At 47.7% G+C, this 16461-nt stretch overlaps 1 protein-coding gene across 4 annotated transcripts in view; it reads right to left on the reverse strand.

Annotated features, from left to right (window-relative positions):
• LOC137532258 (von Willebrand factor A domain-containing protein 5A-like) overlaps nucleotides 1-16461 on the reverse strand; it is a 176233-nt gene that overhangs the window by 97026 nt on the left and 62746 nt on the right. For all 4 annotated transcript variants that reach the window (XM_068252575.1, XM_068252585.1, XM_068252565.1 and 1 more), the window contains 4 exons: nucleotides 13662-13820; nucleotides 12489-12592; nucleotides 9629-9837; nucleotides 5067-5183 (listed from right to left, as the gene is read on the reverse strand). In XM_068252575.1, coding sequence (XP_068108676.1) covers nucleotides 5067-5183; nucleotides 9629-9837; nucleotides 12489-12592; nucleotides 13662-13820 — 589 coding nt within the window. The remainder of the gene's footprint in view (nucleotides 1-5066; nucleotides 5184-9628; nucleotides 9838-12488; nucleotides 12593-13661; nucleotides 13821-16461) is intronic.

Here is a 16461-nt window from a genome sequence, read left to right on the forward strand (position 1 = left end):
CTGTATAGTGACCACCAGAGACCGGGCTCTGCGCTGTATAGTGACCACCAGAGACTGGGCTCTGCACTGTATAGTGACCACCAGAAACTGGGCTCTGCATTGTATAGTGACCATCAGAGACTGGGCTCTGCATTGTATAGTGACCACCAGAGACAGGGCTCTGCATTGTATAGTGACCACCAGAAACTGGGCTCTGCATTGTATAGTGACCATCAGAGACTGGGCTCTGCATTGTATAGTGACCACCAGAGACTGGGCTCTGCATTGTATAGTGACCACCAGAAACTGGGCTCTGCATTGTATAGTGACCATCAGAGACTGGGCTCTGCATTGTATAGTGACCACCAGAGACTGGGCTCTGCATTGTATAGTGACCACCAGAGACCGGGCTCTGCATTGTATAGTGACCATCAGAGACTGGGCTCTGCACTGTATAGTGACCACCAGAGACTGGGCTCTGCATTGTATAGTGACCACCAGAGACAGGGCTCTGCATTGTATAGTGACCACCAGAAACTGGGCTCTGCATTGTATAGTGACCATCAGAGACTGGGCTCTGCATTGTATAGTGACCACCAGAGACTGGGCTCTGCATTGTATAGTGACCACCAGAGACCGGGCTCTGCATTGTATAGTGACCACCAGTGACCGGGCTCTGCATTGTATAGTGACCGGGCTCTGCACTGTATAGTGACCATCAGAGACTGGGCTCTGCACTGTATAGTGACCACCAGAGACTGGGCTCTGCATTGTATAGTGACCACCAGAGACCGGGCTCTGCACTGTATAGTGACCACCAGAGACTGGGCTCTGCACTGTATAGTGACCACCAGAGACCGGGCTCTGCACTGTATAGTGACCACCAGAGACCGGACTCTGCACTGTATAGTGACCACTAGAGACTGGGCTCTGCACTGTATAGTGACCACCAGAGACTGGGCTCTGCGCTGTATAGTGACCACCAGAGACCGGGCTCTGCACTGTATAGTGACCACCAGAAACTGGGCTCTGCATTGTATAGTGACCATCAGAGACTGGGCTCTGCACTGTATAGTAACCTTCAGAGACTGGGCTCTGCATTGTATAGTGACCACCAGAGACAGAGCTCTGCATTGTATAGTGACCACCAGAGACCGGGCTCTGCATTGTATAGTGACAGGGCTCTGCACTGTATAGTGACCACCAGAGACTGGGCTCTGCATTGTATAGTGACCACCAGTGACTGGGCTCTGCACTGTATAGTGACCACCAGAAACTGGGCTCTGCATTGTATAGTGACCATCAGAGACTGGGCTCTGCACTGTATAGTGACCACGAGAGACTGGGCTCTGCATTGTATAGTGGCCACCAGAGAAAGGGCTCTGCATTGTATAGTGACCACCAGTGACCGGGCTCTGCACTGTATAGTGACCATCAGAGACTGGGCTCTGCACTGTATAGTGACCACCAGAGACCGGGCTCTGCACTGTATAGTGACCACCAGAGACCGGACTCTGCACTGTATAGTGACCACTAGAGACTGGGCTCTGCACTGTATAGTGACCACCAGAGAATGGGCTCTGCACTGTATAGTGACCACCAGAGACTGGGCTCTGCACTGTATAGTGACCACCAGTGACTGGACTCTGCATTGTATAGTGACCACCAGAGACCGGGCTCTGCACTGTATAGTGACCACCAGAGACAGGGCTCTGCATTGTATAGTGACCATCAGAGACAAGGCTCTGCACTGTATAGTGACCACCAGAGAATGGGCTCTGCACTGTATAGTGACCACCAGAGACTGGGCTCTGCATTGTATAGTGACCACCAGAGACCGGGCTCTGCATTGTATAGTGACCATCAGTGACCAGGCTCTGAATTGTATAGTGACCGGGCTCTGCACTGTATAGTGACCACCAGAAACTGGGCTCTGCATTGTAGAGTGACCATCAGAGACTGGGCTCTGCACTGTATAGTGACCACCAGAGACTGGGCTCTGCACTGTATAGTGACCACCAGAGACTGGGCTCTGCATTGTATAGTGACCACCAGAGACTGGGCTCTGCATTGTATAGTGACCACCAGTGACCGGGCTCTGCATTGTATAGTGACCGGGCTCTGCACTGTATAGTGACCACCAGAGACCGGGCTCTGCACTGTATAGTGACCACCAGAGACCGGGCTCTGCACTGTATAGTGACCACTAGAGACTGGGCTCTGCACTGTATAGTGACCACTAGAGACTGTGCTCTGCACTGTATAGTGACCACTAGAGACTGGGCTCTGCACTGTATAGTGACCACTAGAGACCGGGCTCTGCACTGTATAGTGACCACCAGAGAATGGGATCTGCACTGTATAGTGACCACCAGAGACCGGGCTCTGCATTGTATAGTGACCACCAGAGACAGGGCTCTGCACTGTATAGTGACCACCAGAGACAGGGCTCTGCATTGTATAGTGACCACCAGTGACTGGGCTCTGCATTGTATAGTGACCACCAGAGACTTGGCTCTGCACTGTATAGTGACCACCAGAGACTCTGCTCTGCATTGTATAGTGACCACCAGTGACCGGGCTCTGCATTGTATAGTGACCACCAGTGACCGTGCTCTGCACTGTAAAGTGACCAGCAGAGACTGGGCTCTGCAATGTATAGTGACCACCAGTGACTGGGCTCTGCATTGTATAGTGACCACCAGTGACTGGGCTCTGCATTGTATAGTGACCACCAGAGACAGGGTTCTGCATTGTATAGTGACCACCAGTGACCGGGCTCTGCATTGTATAGTGACCGGGCTCTGCACTGTATAGGGACCACCAGAGACTGGGCTCTGCATTGTATAGTGACCACCAGAGACAGGGCTCTGCATTGTATAGTGACCACCAGTGACCGGGCTCTGCATTGTATAGTGACCGGGCTCTGCACTGTATAGGGACCACCAGAGACCGGGCTCTGCACTGTATAGTGACCACCAGAGACCGGGCTCTGCACTGTATAGTGACCACCAGAGACTGGGCTCTGCACTGTATAGTGACCACCAGTGACCGGGCTCTGCACTATATAGTGACCACCAGAGACAGGGCTCTGCATTGTATAGTGACCATCAGTGACCGGGCTCTGCATTGTATAGTGACCAGGCTCTGCACTGTATAGTGACCACCAGAAACTGGGCTCTGCACTGTATAGTGACCACCAGAGACTGGGCTCTGCACTGTATAGTGACCACCAGAGACCAGGCTCTGCACTGTATAGTGACCACCAGAGACCAGGCTCTGCACTGTATAGTGACCACCAGATACCAGGCTCTGCACTGTATAGTGACCACTAGAGACTGGGCTCTGCACTGTATAGTGACCACCAGAGACTGGGCTCTGCACTGTATAGTGACCACCAGAGACTGGGCTCTGCATTGTATAGTGACCACCAGTGACTGGGCTCTGCACTGTATAGTGACCACCAGAGACTTGGCTCTGCACTGTATAGTGACCACCAGAGACTCGGCTCTGCATTGTATAGTGACCACCAGTGACCGGGCTCTGCACTGTAAAGTGACCAACAGAGACTGGGCTCTGCATTGTATAGTGACCACCAGTGACTGGGCTCTGCATTGTATAGTGACCACCAGAGACCGGCTCTGCACTGTATAGTGACCACCAGTGATCGGGCTCTGCACAGTATAGTGACCACCTGAGACTGGGCTCTGCACTGTATAGTGACCACCAGAGACCGGGCTCTGCACTATATAGTGACCACCAGTGACCGGGCTCTGCACTATATAGTGACCACCAGAGACCGGGCTCTGCACTGTATAGTGACTACCAGAGAACGGGCTCTGCACTGTATAGTGACCACTAGAGACCGGGCTCTGCGCTGTACAGTGACCACCAGAGACCGGGCTCTGCGCTGTATAGTGACCACCAGTGACCGGGCTCTGCGCTGTATAGTGACCACCAGAGACCGGGCTCTGCGCTGTATAGTGACCACCAGAGACCGGGCTCTGCGCTGTATAGTGACCACCAGAGACCGGGCTCTGCGCTGTATAGTGACCACCAGAGACTGGGCTCTGTGCTGTATAGTGACCACCAGAGACCGGGCTCTGCATTGTATAGTGACCACCAGAGACCGGGCTCTGCACTGTATAGTGACCACCAGAGACAGGGCTCTGCATTGTATAGTGACCACCAGAGACAGGGCTCTGCATTGTATAGTGACCACCAGAGACTGGGCTCTGCACTGTATAGTGACCACCAGAGACTGGGCTCTGCACTGTATAGTGACCACCAGAGACTGGGCTCTGCACTGTATAGTGACCACCAGAGACAGGGCTCTGCATTGTATAGTGACCACCAGAGACCGGGCTCTGCACTGTATAGTGACCACCAGAGACCGGGCTCTGCATTGTATAGTGACCACCAGAGACCGGGCTCTGCACTGTATAGTGACCACCAGAGACAGGGCTCTGCATTGTATAGTGACCACCAGAGACAGGGCTCTGCATTGTATAGTGACCACCAGAGACTGGGCTCTGCATTGTATAGTGACCACCAGAGACTGGGCTCTGCGCTGTATAGTGACCACCAGAGACTGGGCTCTGCATTGTATAGTGACCACCAGAGACCGGGCTCTGCACTGTATAGTGACCACCAGAGACCGGGCTCTGCATTGTATAGTGACCACCAGAGACCGGGCTCTGCACTGTATAGTGACCACCAGAGACTGGGCTCTGCATTGTATAGTGACCACCAGAGACAGGGCTCTGCATTGTATAGTGACCACCAGAGACTGGGCTCTGCATTGTATAGTGACCACCAGAGACTGGGCTCTGCGCTGTATAGTGACCACCAGAGACTGGGCTCTGCATTGTATAGTGACCACCAGAGACTGGGCTCTGCACTGTATAGTGACCACCAGAGACTGGGCTCTGCACTGTATAATGACCACCAGAGACTGGGCTGTGCTCTGTGTAATGTAGCAGGGTGACTGGGATATGTATCATGATCAGAAAATGAGACCTTTTCTATTTTTTCCTCAGGATAACATTCTGTAACATCAAGTACATCACACAGTAGGTGATACTAACCGTTACGATGGGCTGGGCTTGGAGCGCTCCTCCTGCACATAGGCCTATTCATAGCCATGGGGGCACTACTCCCTTGAATCACTGCAGGCATCGCACCACCAGAACGCATCATGAATGCTAAAACACAGAATGTTTCATAGTGAGGATTTTGCTCGATGAGCATTGCCCATATCATGAAAATATATAATCCTGAAACAAAAACAGGACAACTTTACTAAACATGACATCAGGCACAGACAGAGAGGGGTGGGTGTCTTCTGGCAACATCTCCCCTCCTTCTATACTGCCATTATATTTCAATTTGGCGTTCACAGGATTTGGTCTGGTTGGTGTTATGGTAGGCAGTACAGCAAAGGTAGCTGTGAGAGGGAGAGGCAGGTGGGAGGAGACTGCTCTGAGACCCCACCCTTCTCCTCAGCCAAGCTTTCCCGCCTTACAGAAAAGAGTAGTGGTAAAAATGTATGATACAAGCGTTGGTGGGCGGGGCTCAGGACAGAGATGATGCTTCCTGAGACGAGGTCGCTGGCTGCTACCAGTGAGAGGGAAGTGATGGGTCTAGAGCGACACAGAGCTGTCACACCTCCTCCTCACTGAGCTGTCAGGGCCTGCTAGCAGCCAAAGAAGCCAAAGCCTGGAGCATACCATTAGGGCTGGTTCACACAGACGTTTTGCTGGCATAAACGTGGCGTTTTAAAAGTTACGTTTTTAGGGATCTACCGCCATCCCATGCAAGTGAATGGGAGCCTTTAGTGGGAGCTTTTGCAGGCTTTCATGAAAGCCTGGCAGTGATCCCGGCATCTCGTCTCAAAAGCAACCTGCAGCTTCTGAAAGCCAGCAAAAGCCAGTGAAAGCCCATAAAAGCCCAGCCTTTCCCTATACGTCCTGCAAAAGCCACCAAAAGCTTAGAAAACGCAACGCTCTCCTGAAAGCCATTAAAAGCCTTCAAAAGCTATTAAGGGCCCTTTTCCACTAGCAATTGCAATCACAAACGCCAGCGACTGCTATTTTTCATTAATTTTGTTATGCGACTGCGATTTTTCATTTGCATTGCCACTCTTAAAAATCGCTCCAGAAATAGATTGCAATTTGCAATTTACAAATCGAATCACTATGGTGGAAAATACATCTAATTATTTCTATGATAAAGTAGCAACCCTAGCGATTTAAAAACTAGCGTTAGACTAATAATTGCTCGCCATTGGAAGTCTACCCATGTCCCCACGGTTATTGAATGGCTTCAGGGAATTAAACATATAGGTCAGATGGAGGATTTCTCCTTAACAGGCGGGAATCATCTCTGCCCACTTGGAGGCCTTGGTTTGAATTAGAAGAATTTTAAGAATTTAATGGACCTTGTAACCTCTGGACAGGTGATGCGTTCTCCCTGACGTTTTTAAAGTGAAGTTACACCCTTGGGAGGGTCTGGCTAGACCCCTCTTTGTATGCCTGAGCAGATTGTGTGGCCTCTCTTCGTTAGACATTGTTGGTGAACCAGACTTTACTCATGTATCTTTTCTCTCCTTCCTCTTTCCTTATTCTCTTTGTTTTTCTTTTCTATCCTTTTTTTGGAGGCCCTCTCTCCGTTTCCAACCTACCCAGGCTACAAATTCTTTCCCTATAGATCATTAGACCCTGATTTACAGTATGTCTCTTCGATTCTTGGTTGTGTCTGGGTGTATGATCCCTCAGGGCCCCGGGCCCCTACAAAACACTATCAATCTCCAAGATGGAGACAGGTAACAAGGTCTATAAGGTGCCCACATGGGGGCAGACATGTGGATATTGGATTCTTGGTGACAAAGCTCCTATTACTAAATATTTGTTCTTTTACCTTAGACTTTTACCTGGTATTCTCTTCCTTTGTATTTCCTTTTTACTTTGTGCTGCAAATTAATTAGGTTGACACTGCTGGTTAACCTTTGCTGTTCTCAAGTCTTGCCATGACACATTGGGCTTGATTTACAAAGCCGCCAGCGTTTTGCGCACGTTATAACGCGCATAACGGTTTTCGCGCCCAATAGCAAACTTTTATGCGCAAACGCAAATTTTTCATGCAAAAATGTGCAATTGCGTGCGGAAACCATTGCGCGCATTATAATGCGCACAAAATACTAGTGCGACCATGCTATGACTCAGCGCGGCTTTGTGAATCAAGCTCCTTGTGTGATTTCTTGTTCTCTTTATTCTATTGTAAAAAAACTCTTAAATGAAGAATCTTACATATAAAAAAAAAATCACTAGCGATTTGTGGTTTTGCGATTCAGCTGTGCAGTGGACAAAGGCCCTAAAAGCTTAGGGCTGGTTGACACGGACGCTTTCCTGGGTTTACCAAGGGCGTTTAGACGCGACGGTTTTTGGGATCTACCGCCTTGTATTTTTCAAGTGAATGGGAGCGTTCAGGACAAGCTTTTGCAGGCTTTCAGAAAAGCCTAGCGGTAGATCCCGGCATCACGTCTCGTCTCAAAAGTAACATGTTGTTCTCAGAGACGGTAAATGCTGGGAAACAAGTGTAGGGACCCAAACCACTAGCCTTAGAGGTTTCACAAAAGCCTTCAAAAGCCAGGGTCTAAACGCTGGCGTTTGAAGGTGGCGCCGAGCGAAAGCTCAGCAGAAGCGCGTGTGACCCAGCCTACTTCACAGGAGAGGAGGAGGAGGGGGTGGGAGGAGGAGGAAGGGGCGGGACCCACTCACAGGCCAAACAGAGACATTTACATGTAGAGAAATGAAGGCTTTTTAGGTGCCTTTATCTCTGTTGATATAAACTGGAAAAGAAACAGTGAGGAAAGGCAGCCATATGCTATGTGACATTTATCTTAGTACGTGAAAGATCATAATTTCGTGCTTATTAATGGTACAATTTTTTCATCAGATGCAATCTTTTGACTCACTTTTACATTCAAATTGTACAGGAAACTGCGCAGTGCATGGCGAAAATCAAATGTAAAGCGATTACTTGATCAATTGGAACAGAAAATGTATTTGATCTGAAAGTTGGATTTTACTTTTTTTGTAGCCGAAGAATGAAAACATCCTTATTGACCCGTTTATAGGAACAGTCGATAATTACATTTTGGTAAAAAGTGCGTGGAAAGAGGGCATCTGATGAAATAAATGCACCGTTCATAAGCTTTTCCCTGATTGAAATGAGTTGCAGAAAAATCAGCTGTGGTTGGTGGGAGGAGCTTGGATTCAGCAATTAGGCAAGCTGACGTCATGTGACACTAGTCAATTTCTGAGCTGGTGATCTGTAAGTATACTTGCTGTACCCCAAACAGGCAAATAACCAGCTCAGAGTCAGAAATTGTAGACTTGGAGACTGATAGTTCACAGTCATAAATCAATTTTTTTTATAAAAAATAAAAATAAAAAAATAAACCTCCCCATTAAGGAGGTGAGAGAAGATAGACAGGACATGAGGAGGTCAGAGCTCTGCCAGTCTGTGGATGGTGGTGAGAGAAGATAGACAGGACATGAGGAGATCAGAGCTCTGCCAGTCTGTGGATGGTGGTGAGAGAAGATAGACAGGACATGAGGAGATCAGGGCTCTGCCAGTCTGTGGATGGCGGTGAGAGAAGATAGACAGGACATGAGGAGATCAGAGCTCTGCCAGTCTGTGGATGGTGGTGAGAGAAGATATACGGGACATGAGGAGATCAGAGCTCTGCCAGTCTGTGGATGGTGGTGAGGGAAGATAGACAGGACATGAGGAGGTCAGAGCTCTGCCAGTCTGTGGATGGTGGTGAGAGAAGATATACGGGACATGAGGAGATCAGAACTCTGCCAGTCTGTGGATGGTGGTGAGAGAAGATATACGGGACATGAGGAGATCAGAGCTCTGCCAGTCTGTGTATGGTGGTGAGGGAAGATAGACAGGATATGAGGAGGTCAGAGCTCTGCACAGTCATAAATCAATTTTTTTTATAAAAAATAAAAATAAAAAAATAAACCTCCCCATTAAGGAGGTGTGTAACTGCGTGTGCAATTAGGGGTTGGTTGTAGTATCATTACTTGCCTACAGAGTGCTTCTCCTCTGGCCCCCAGCCCATGTGACATTCACCATCTTCTCCATTCAAACAGCAACATATGGATTTTGAAGTAGAGCAGCAACCTATAGGCAAATAGTGATACTCCCCCAAACCTCACTGGCACATGCCGTTACGAACCTCCTTTATGGGGTAGTTCATTTTTCTTAAAAAAAAAAACCCAGTGCTCTGGTTGCCTTCAGATTTATTAATAAATGGACTCAAAGCCCTGGGTTCCATGACAGGTGCTTTTTGGCCAGTTGCTGATTGCTCAAAGATAAGCAAATCCTGGAAAAAAAATTAACCTGAAATATGTCCTATGTATATAAATAAACAAAAAACAATAATAAACGCTAGGGAATTGCCCAAAATATTGCTGTGCAGTTGCTGAATGTTGTGTTATGTAAAAATATGAGTGGTTGAGCACAAACATCTGCCATAGTCACAACTGTAGGTGAAGACAGTGAGCCTGTCTAGTGATTAGAAAAAAATGGAACAAAAACAGCTCTGAAAAGGACCATTCTGCGGTAAAATACATACATGGAGCTGGGATGTCTCTGCGCACAGCTGTACTCTCCACAGGTGTTTTGGTGTCCTTGTTGACAGCCACATAGGCCGTGAGGGAGGAGACAACTCCAGACTGGAGACTGGTGTCCAAGATCTTCTTCTTTACCCCTTCTGACTTGGCCTCTGTTCCATTTTCCAGCTCAGAGATTAGAGCTTTGGCTGCCAATCTGTGGATGGTGGGTCTAAAACATGATAGATAATACAAAGGATGTAACTTTGCCAGTGTGTGGATGCTGGTGAGACAAGATAGACAGGACATCAAAACTCTCCCAGTCCGTAAACGGTGATGAGAGAAGATGAACCGGACGTGGATGGTGGTAAGAGGAAATAGGACAGGACATAAGGAGATCAGAGTTCTTCAAGTCTGTGGATGGTGGGCCTAAAACATTATAGATAATAAAGAAGATTGCAATTTTGTTAGTCTGTAGATGGTGGGTGAGAGAAGATAGACAGGACATGAGGAGATCAGAGCTCTGCCAGTCTGTGGATGGTGGTGAGAGAAGATAGACAGGACATGAGGAGATCAGAGCTCTGCCAGTCTGTGGATGGTGGTGAGAGAAGATAGACAGGACATGAGGAGATCAGAGCTCTGCCAGTCTGTGGATGGTGGTGAAAGAAGATAGACAGGACATGAGGAGGTCAGAGCTCTGCCAGTCTGTGGATGGTGGTGAGAGAAGGTAGACAGGAGATGAGGAGATCAGAGCTATGCCAGTCTGTGGATGGTGGTGAGAGAAGATAGACAGGACATGAGGGACCGAGCTCTGCCAGTCTGTGGATGGTGGCAAGAGAAGATAGACAGGACATGAGGAGGTCAGAACTCTGCCAGTCTGTGGATGGTGGTGAGAGAAGATAGACAGGACACGAGAGACCAAGCTCTGCCAGCCTGTGGATGATGGTGAGAGAAGATAGACAGGACATGAGGAGATCAGAGCTCTGCCAGTCTGTGGATGGTGGTGAGAGAAGATACACAGGATGTGGATGGTGGCGAGAGGGAACAGGACATAAGAAGATGAGAGGTCTTCAAGTCTGTGGATGGTGGGCCTAAAACATGATAGATAATATAGAAGATTGCAATTTTGTTAGTCTGTAGATGGTGGCGAGAGAAGATAGACAGGACTTGAGGAGATCAGAGCTCTGCCAGTCTGTGGATGGTGGTTAGAGAAGATATACGGGACATGAGGAGATCAGAGCTCTGCCAGTCTGTGGATTATGGTGAGAGAAGATAGACAGGACATGAGGAGATCAGAGCTCTGCCAGTCTGTGGATGGTGGTGAGAGAAGATAGACAGGACATGAGGAGATCAGAGCTCTGCCAGTCTGTGGATGGTGGTGAGAGAAGATAGGCAGGACATGAGGAGATCAGAGCTCTGCCAGTCTGTGGATGATGGTGAGAGAAGATAGACAGGACATGAGGAGATCAGAGCTCTGCCAGTCTGTGGATGGGGGTGAGAGAAGATAGACAGGACATGAGGAGATCAGAGCTTCAGAGCTCTGCCAGTCTGTGGATTATGATGAGAGAAGATAGACAGGACATGAGGGACCAGGCTCTGCCAGTCTGTGGATGGTGGTGAAAGAAGATAGACAGGACATGAGGAGGTCAGAGCTCTGCCAGTCTGTGGATGGTGGTGAGAGAAGGTAGACAGGAGATGAGGAGATCAGAGCTATGCCAGTCTGTGGATGGTGGTGAGAGAAGATAGACAGGACATGAGGGACCGAGCTCTGCCAGTCTGTGGATGGTGGCGAGAGAAGATAGACAGGACATGAGGAGGTCAGAACTCTGCCAGTCTGTGGATGGTGGTGAGAGAAGATAGACAGGACACGAGAGACCAAGCTCTGCCAGCCTGTGGATGATGGTGAGAGAAGATAGACAGGACATGAGGAGATCAGAGCTCTGCCAGTCTGTGGATGGTGGTGAGAGAAGATACACAGGATGTGGATGGTGGCGAGAGGGAACAGGACATAAGAAGATGAGAGGTCTTCAAGTCTGTGGATGGTGGGCCTAAAACATGATAGATAATATAGAAGATTGCAATTTTGTTAGTCTGTAGATGGTGGCGAGAGAAGATAGACAGGACTTGAGGAGATCAGAGCTCTGCCAGTCTGTGGATGGTGGTTAGAGAAGATATACGGGACATGAGGAGGTCAGAGCTCTGCCAGTCTGTGGATGGTGGTGAGAGAAGATAGACAGGACATGAGGAGATCAGGGCTCTGCCAGTCTGTGGATGGCGGTGAGAGAAGATAGACAGGACATGAGGAGATCAGAGCTCTGCCAGTCTGTGGATGGTGGTGAGAGAAGATATACGGGACATGAGGAGATCAGAGCTCTGCCAGTCTGTGGATGGTGGTGAGGGAAGATAGACAGGACATGAGGAGATCAGAGCTCTGCCAGTCTGTGGATGGTGGTGAGAGAAGATAGACAGGACATGAGGAGGTCAGAGCTCTGCTAGTCTGTGTATGGTGGTGAGAGAAGATATACGGGACATGAGGAGATCAGAACTCTGCCAGTCTGTGGATGGTGGTGAGAGAAGATATACGGGACATGAGGAGATCAGAGCTCTGCCAGTCTGTGGATGGTGGTGAGGGAAGATAGACAGGATATGAGGAGGTCAGAGCTCTGCCAGTCTGTGGATTATGGTGAGAGAAGATATACGGGACATGAGGAGATCAGAGCTCTGCCAGTCTGTGGATGGTGGTGAGGGAAGATAGACAGAACATGTGAAGATCAGATCTCTGCCAGTCTGTAGATGGGGGTGGGAAGGAGACAGGCATAACATCCCACACCAGAAGTGATAGTTCAGGAGGTTTCTGATATCTCTATATATAACTCTAGTTACCTCTCAGCTTTCGGTATGTTGAGTGGGAAACGCAGATCGTTCGTCACAATTTCATCTTTAAATTTGTACTCCAGGGAGACTTCCCCTTCAGCCTCATCCTCCACCTGGAAATTATTATAAACAGCACGCCTTATTCACCCAGGCTTGTGGTCAATCGTTCTATGACAGGAACAATAGACAATGGGCTTGATTCAGTAAGCAGTGCTAACTGTTAGCACGCTTGTGAAAAGCCCCTCTTCACGCCTAAACTCAGTTTAGGCGTGATAAAATCAACTCGCGCACAAAGTCCAGCATGCAAAATGTCGCACTGCGATGCGACGATAATGGCGCATCCGATGCCCCTTTATGTCGCATAGTGCGACGTTAAGTTCGCACCCCATGCAACCTTATAGGTTATCGTCGCATCGTGGTGCGTCGCTTCGCGTGCAACGCGCTGTGCGCGCACAATCTTATTGTCAAAACGGTGCTAACCTAGTTAGCACCCTACTTATCAAGCCCAAAGTCTTTAGGCGTGCTAACTAGGTTAGCACTGCTTACTGAATCAAGCCCAATGACTACAGTAAAAAATACATTATGAGAGACAGTCAGTGACATGACTATGTACTATGTAAAGTGCTGCAAAACATGTCAGCGCTATATAAATACATAATATTAATACGGTTGGACATTAGACTATGACTATGGTAAGATTAGATCGTGAGCTCCTCTGAGGACAGTCAGTGACATGACTATGTACTCTGTAAAGCGCTGCAGAAGATGTCAGTGCTATATAAATACATAATAATAATAATATGGTAGGACAATAGACTATGACTACGGTAGGATTAGTTTGTGAGCTCCTCTGAGGACAGTCAGTGACATGACTATGTACTCTGTAAAGTGCTGCAGAAGATGTCAGTGCTATATAAATACATAATAATAATATGGTAGGACATTAGACTATGACTACGGTAGGATTAGTTTGTGAGCTCCTCTGAGGACAGTCAGTGACATGACTATGTACTCTGTAAAGTGCTGCAGAAGATGTCAGTGCTATATAAATACATAATAATAATATGGTAGGACATTAGAGTATGGCTATGGTAGGATTCGATTGTGAGCTCCTCCGAGGACAGTCAGTTACATGACTATGTACTCTGTAAAGGTTAAAAGGCAGAACCACCAATAACCCACCTTTCCCTGCAGCTGGGCATAGACAATGGCCTTTTGGCCGTGGAAGATGGAGGTTGGGACAGTGGACAGGACGCTGGCTTCCACGCCTGGAGGGAGGGTCCACTTCAGGGAAACGTCCTTCACGGAGGGCTGTAAGGAACACTTTAGGGCTCGAAGAACCTGGTAAGGTTGATTAAAAAAATAAATAAACAAAAAGACAAATGTACCTTTAATCTCATTCTGACGTAACTGTCTTTGGTAATGTGATTCCTTGGCACAGTAAAGCCAATCCCAATAACAAAAAGGGGTCTTAACCACTTTACTACCGAGGGGTTTTTCACCTTCTGTACCGGAGCAATTTTCACTTGTCAGCGCTCCCTCCATTCATTCGCCAATAACTTTATTACTACTTATCACAACAAAATGATCTATACCTTGTTTTTTTTCACCACCAATTAGGCTTTCTTTGGATGGTACATTTTGCTAAGAATTATTTTATTCTAAATACATTTTAACTGGAAAAATTAGGGGAAAAAAATTGAAAAAAAATGTATTAGTTCTCAGTTTTCGGCCATTATAAGCTCTAAAATAATACAAGCTACCGTAATTAAAACCCGCACATTTTATTTGCCCATTTGTCCCAGTTATTGCAGCATTTAAAGCAGTATAAAACCCTGACATAATATTCAACAAAACATGTTTTCCTACTTTTTATATGCCATAAGGTTATCATATTTTCTTTTGTGCATAAGTATTATTATTCATTTAGAAGTTACAAGTTCCCAAAGTACAATTTTTTTGCTCTGAAAGCTGCCATTGCATTTTATTCATAACTGGTTTATTCATCTTGTAATATAAGCAAAAATGCTTTCTGAGTGTCTGACTGTGTTGAGAGGTGTCTGCACAGTCAGAGAAGAGTTTACTTAATTGTATCAAGTGAGGAATGTAAACACAAGATAACATTATCTCCAGTTCGGATGAGTCCAGCTTTTCCTGCAGGGAACTTTGAAGTCTTGTGTTTAACTAGTTGAATGCTGTTCTAGTAAAAAAAAATGGTGGTAGTATATAATATGCTGTAAATAATATTTTAGAGCAAAGAAGAAATGCTGGGTTTCATTCATTCCGCTTTAAAATATCTAGTACAATGCATGACACCAATATTTTATTTTAAAATAAAAGTGAATTTTTTCAGTTTTGCATCCATCACTAATTACAATCCCATATTTTCAAAAATAATAGTTCTATACCCTCAAAGCATACATATTTAAAAAGTTCAGTCCCTAAGGTAACTATCAATGTATTTTTTTTGTCTTTTTTGAAATGCAAAATTGTTATCTGGGTAACTATGGGAGAGTGTGGGAGGCAAGGGGTTAGTTTTAAATGCATGTGTAGGTCTCTTTATTAAAATAAAAATGTATGTAGGTGTAATGTTACTACTTGGCCACAAGATGTCCTCGTGCATAAACTTCCTGTGCGTATTATTAGTACTTGAACAGGAAGTTATGCACGTTTGGTATTACAATGACCGCAGGCATCTCATTGATACCGGTGATCATTGACATGGGGACTTAGATCAATAAATGGGAACTGCATTCCCATTCATTAATCTCCCCACTAATGGGCGGCAGCGGGAACGCGCGCTGTAGCGAGCATGGGAGTGCGCGGTGGCCATACGCCACAATAGACGAGTATCTATGTCCCTGGGCAGGAACTGCCGGGATGTAGATATACCATCTTTAACCACATAAGTGGTTAAAGGAAGTCTGTAATAAAAAAACCCTCCCCCTGAGGGGTACTTACCTCGGGCGGTGGGAAGCATATGGATCCTAATGAGGCTTCCCCCCATCCTCTTCATGCTCCGGGGCCCCGGACTGGCAGCACCCAAAGACCATGTGCAGCAATATTTACCATCTCCGCAGCCGCAGGATCAGTTTTCCGATGAGGCTCAGGCAGATATAGACGAGCCCAATCAGGTCTGCTCCACTGCGCAGAGGACTTGCCGATCGGAAAGCTAACACTGCGACTGTGCAAAAGCACAGATTATAAATATTGCCGTGCGCTACGGCACCTGTGCTCAACTTGTCGGGGGAGACCGCGCTGGATCCCCGAGGCTCAAGAGGACGGAGAAAGCCTTACTGGGATCCTGATGCAAGTACCTCATAGGTATACACGTCATACTTACCTACCTCATAGTCTACTCATCAATCTCTTCCTCCTCTCTGGCCTTTTGTTCCTCCACCGTGACAGATGAAATTCTGCATCCTCCATTTAACGACCGCCTAACGCCGATAGGCGTCGGCAGGTCGCAGTGGTGTTTCCATGGAAACGTTCCATGTCAGTTCACGGAGGGTGTCTCCGGGAACAGCCTGCGAGCCTCCGATCGCGGCTCGTAGGCGAAATGTAAACACACGGGGAAGAAATCCCCTGTGTTTACATCATACGGCGCGTACGGCGCAGCAGCGCCGTAAAGGAGATCGGCGATCCCCGGCCTCTGATTGGCTGGGGATCGCCTGCATCTGATAGGCTGAAGCCTATCAGAGGCGGTACAGGACGGATCGCCGTCCTGTGCCGCCCATGGAGCGAAGGAGAGGGAGAAATAGCGCTGCGGAGGGGGGCTTTGAGAAGCCCCCCCCCCCCGCTCGGCCACACAGAGCGGCGGCGATCAGACCCCCCCAGCAGGACATCCCCCTAGTGGGAAAAAAAGGGGGGGGGGGAAGTCTGATCACCCTGCCTATTACCTGATCTGTGCTGTGGGCTGGAGAGCCCACGCAGCACAGATAAGTAAAAAATCCCCTGGTCCTTAAGTGGTTAATAAATGGCG

The sequence above is a fragment of the Hyperolius riggenbachi genome, chromosome 1 (genome assembly GCF_040937935.1).
Source record: "Hyperolius riggenbachi isolate aHypRig1 chromosome 1, aHypRig1.pri, whole genome shotgun sequence".
Taxonomy (NCBI): Eukaryota; Metazoa; Chordata; class Amphibia; order Anura; family Hyperoliidae; genus Hyperolius; species Hyperolius riggenbachi.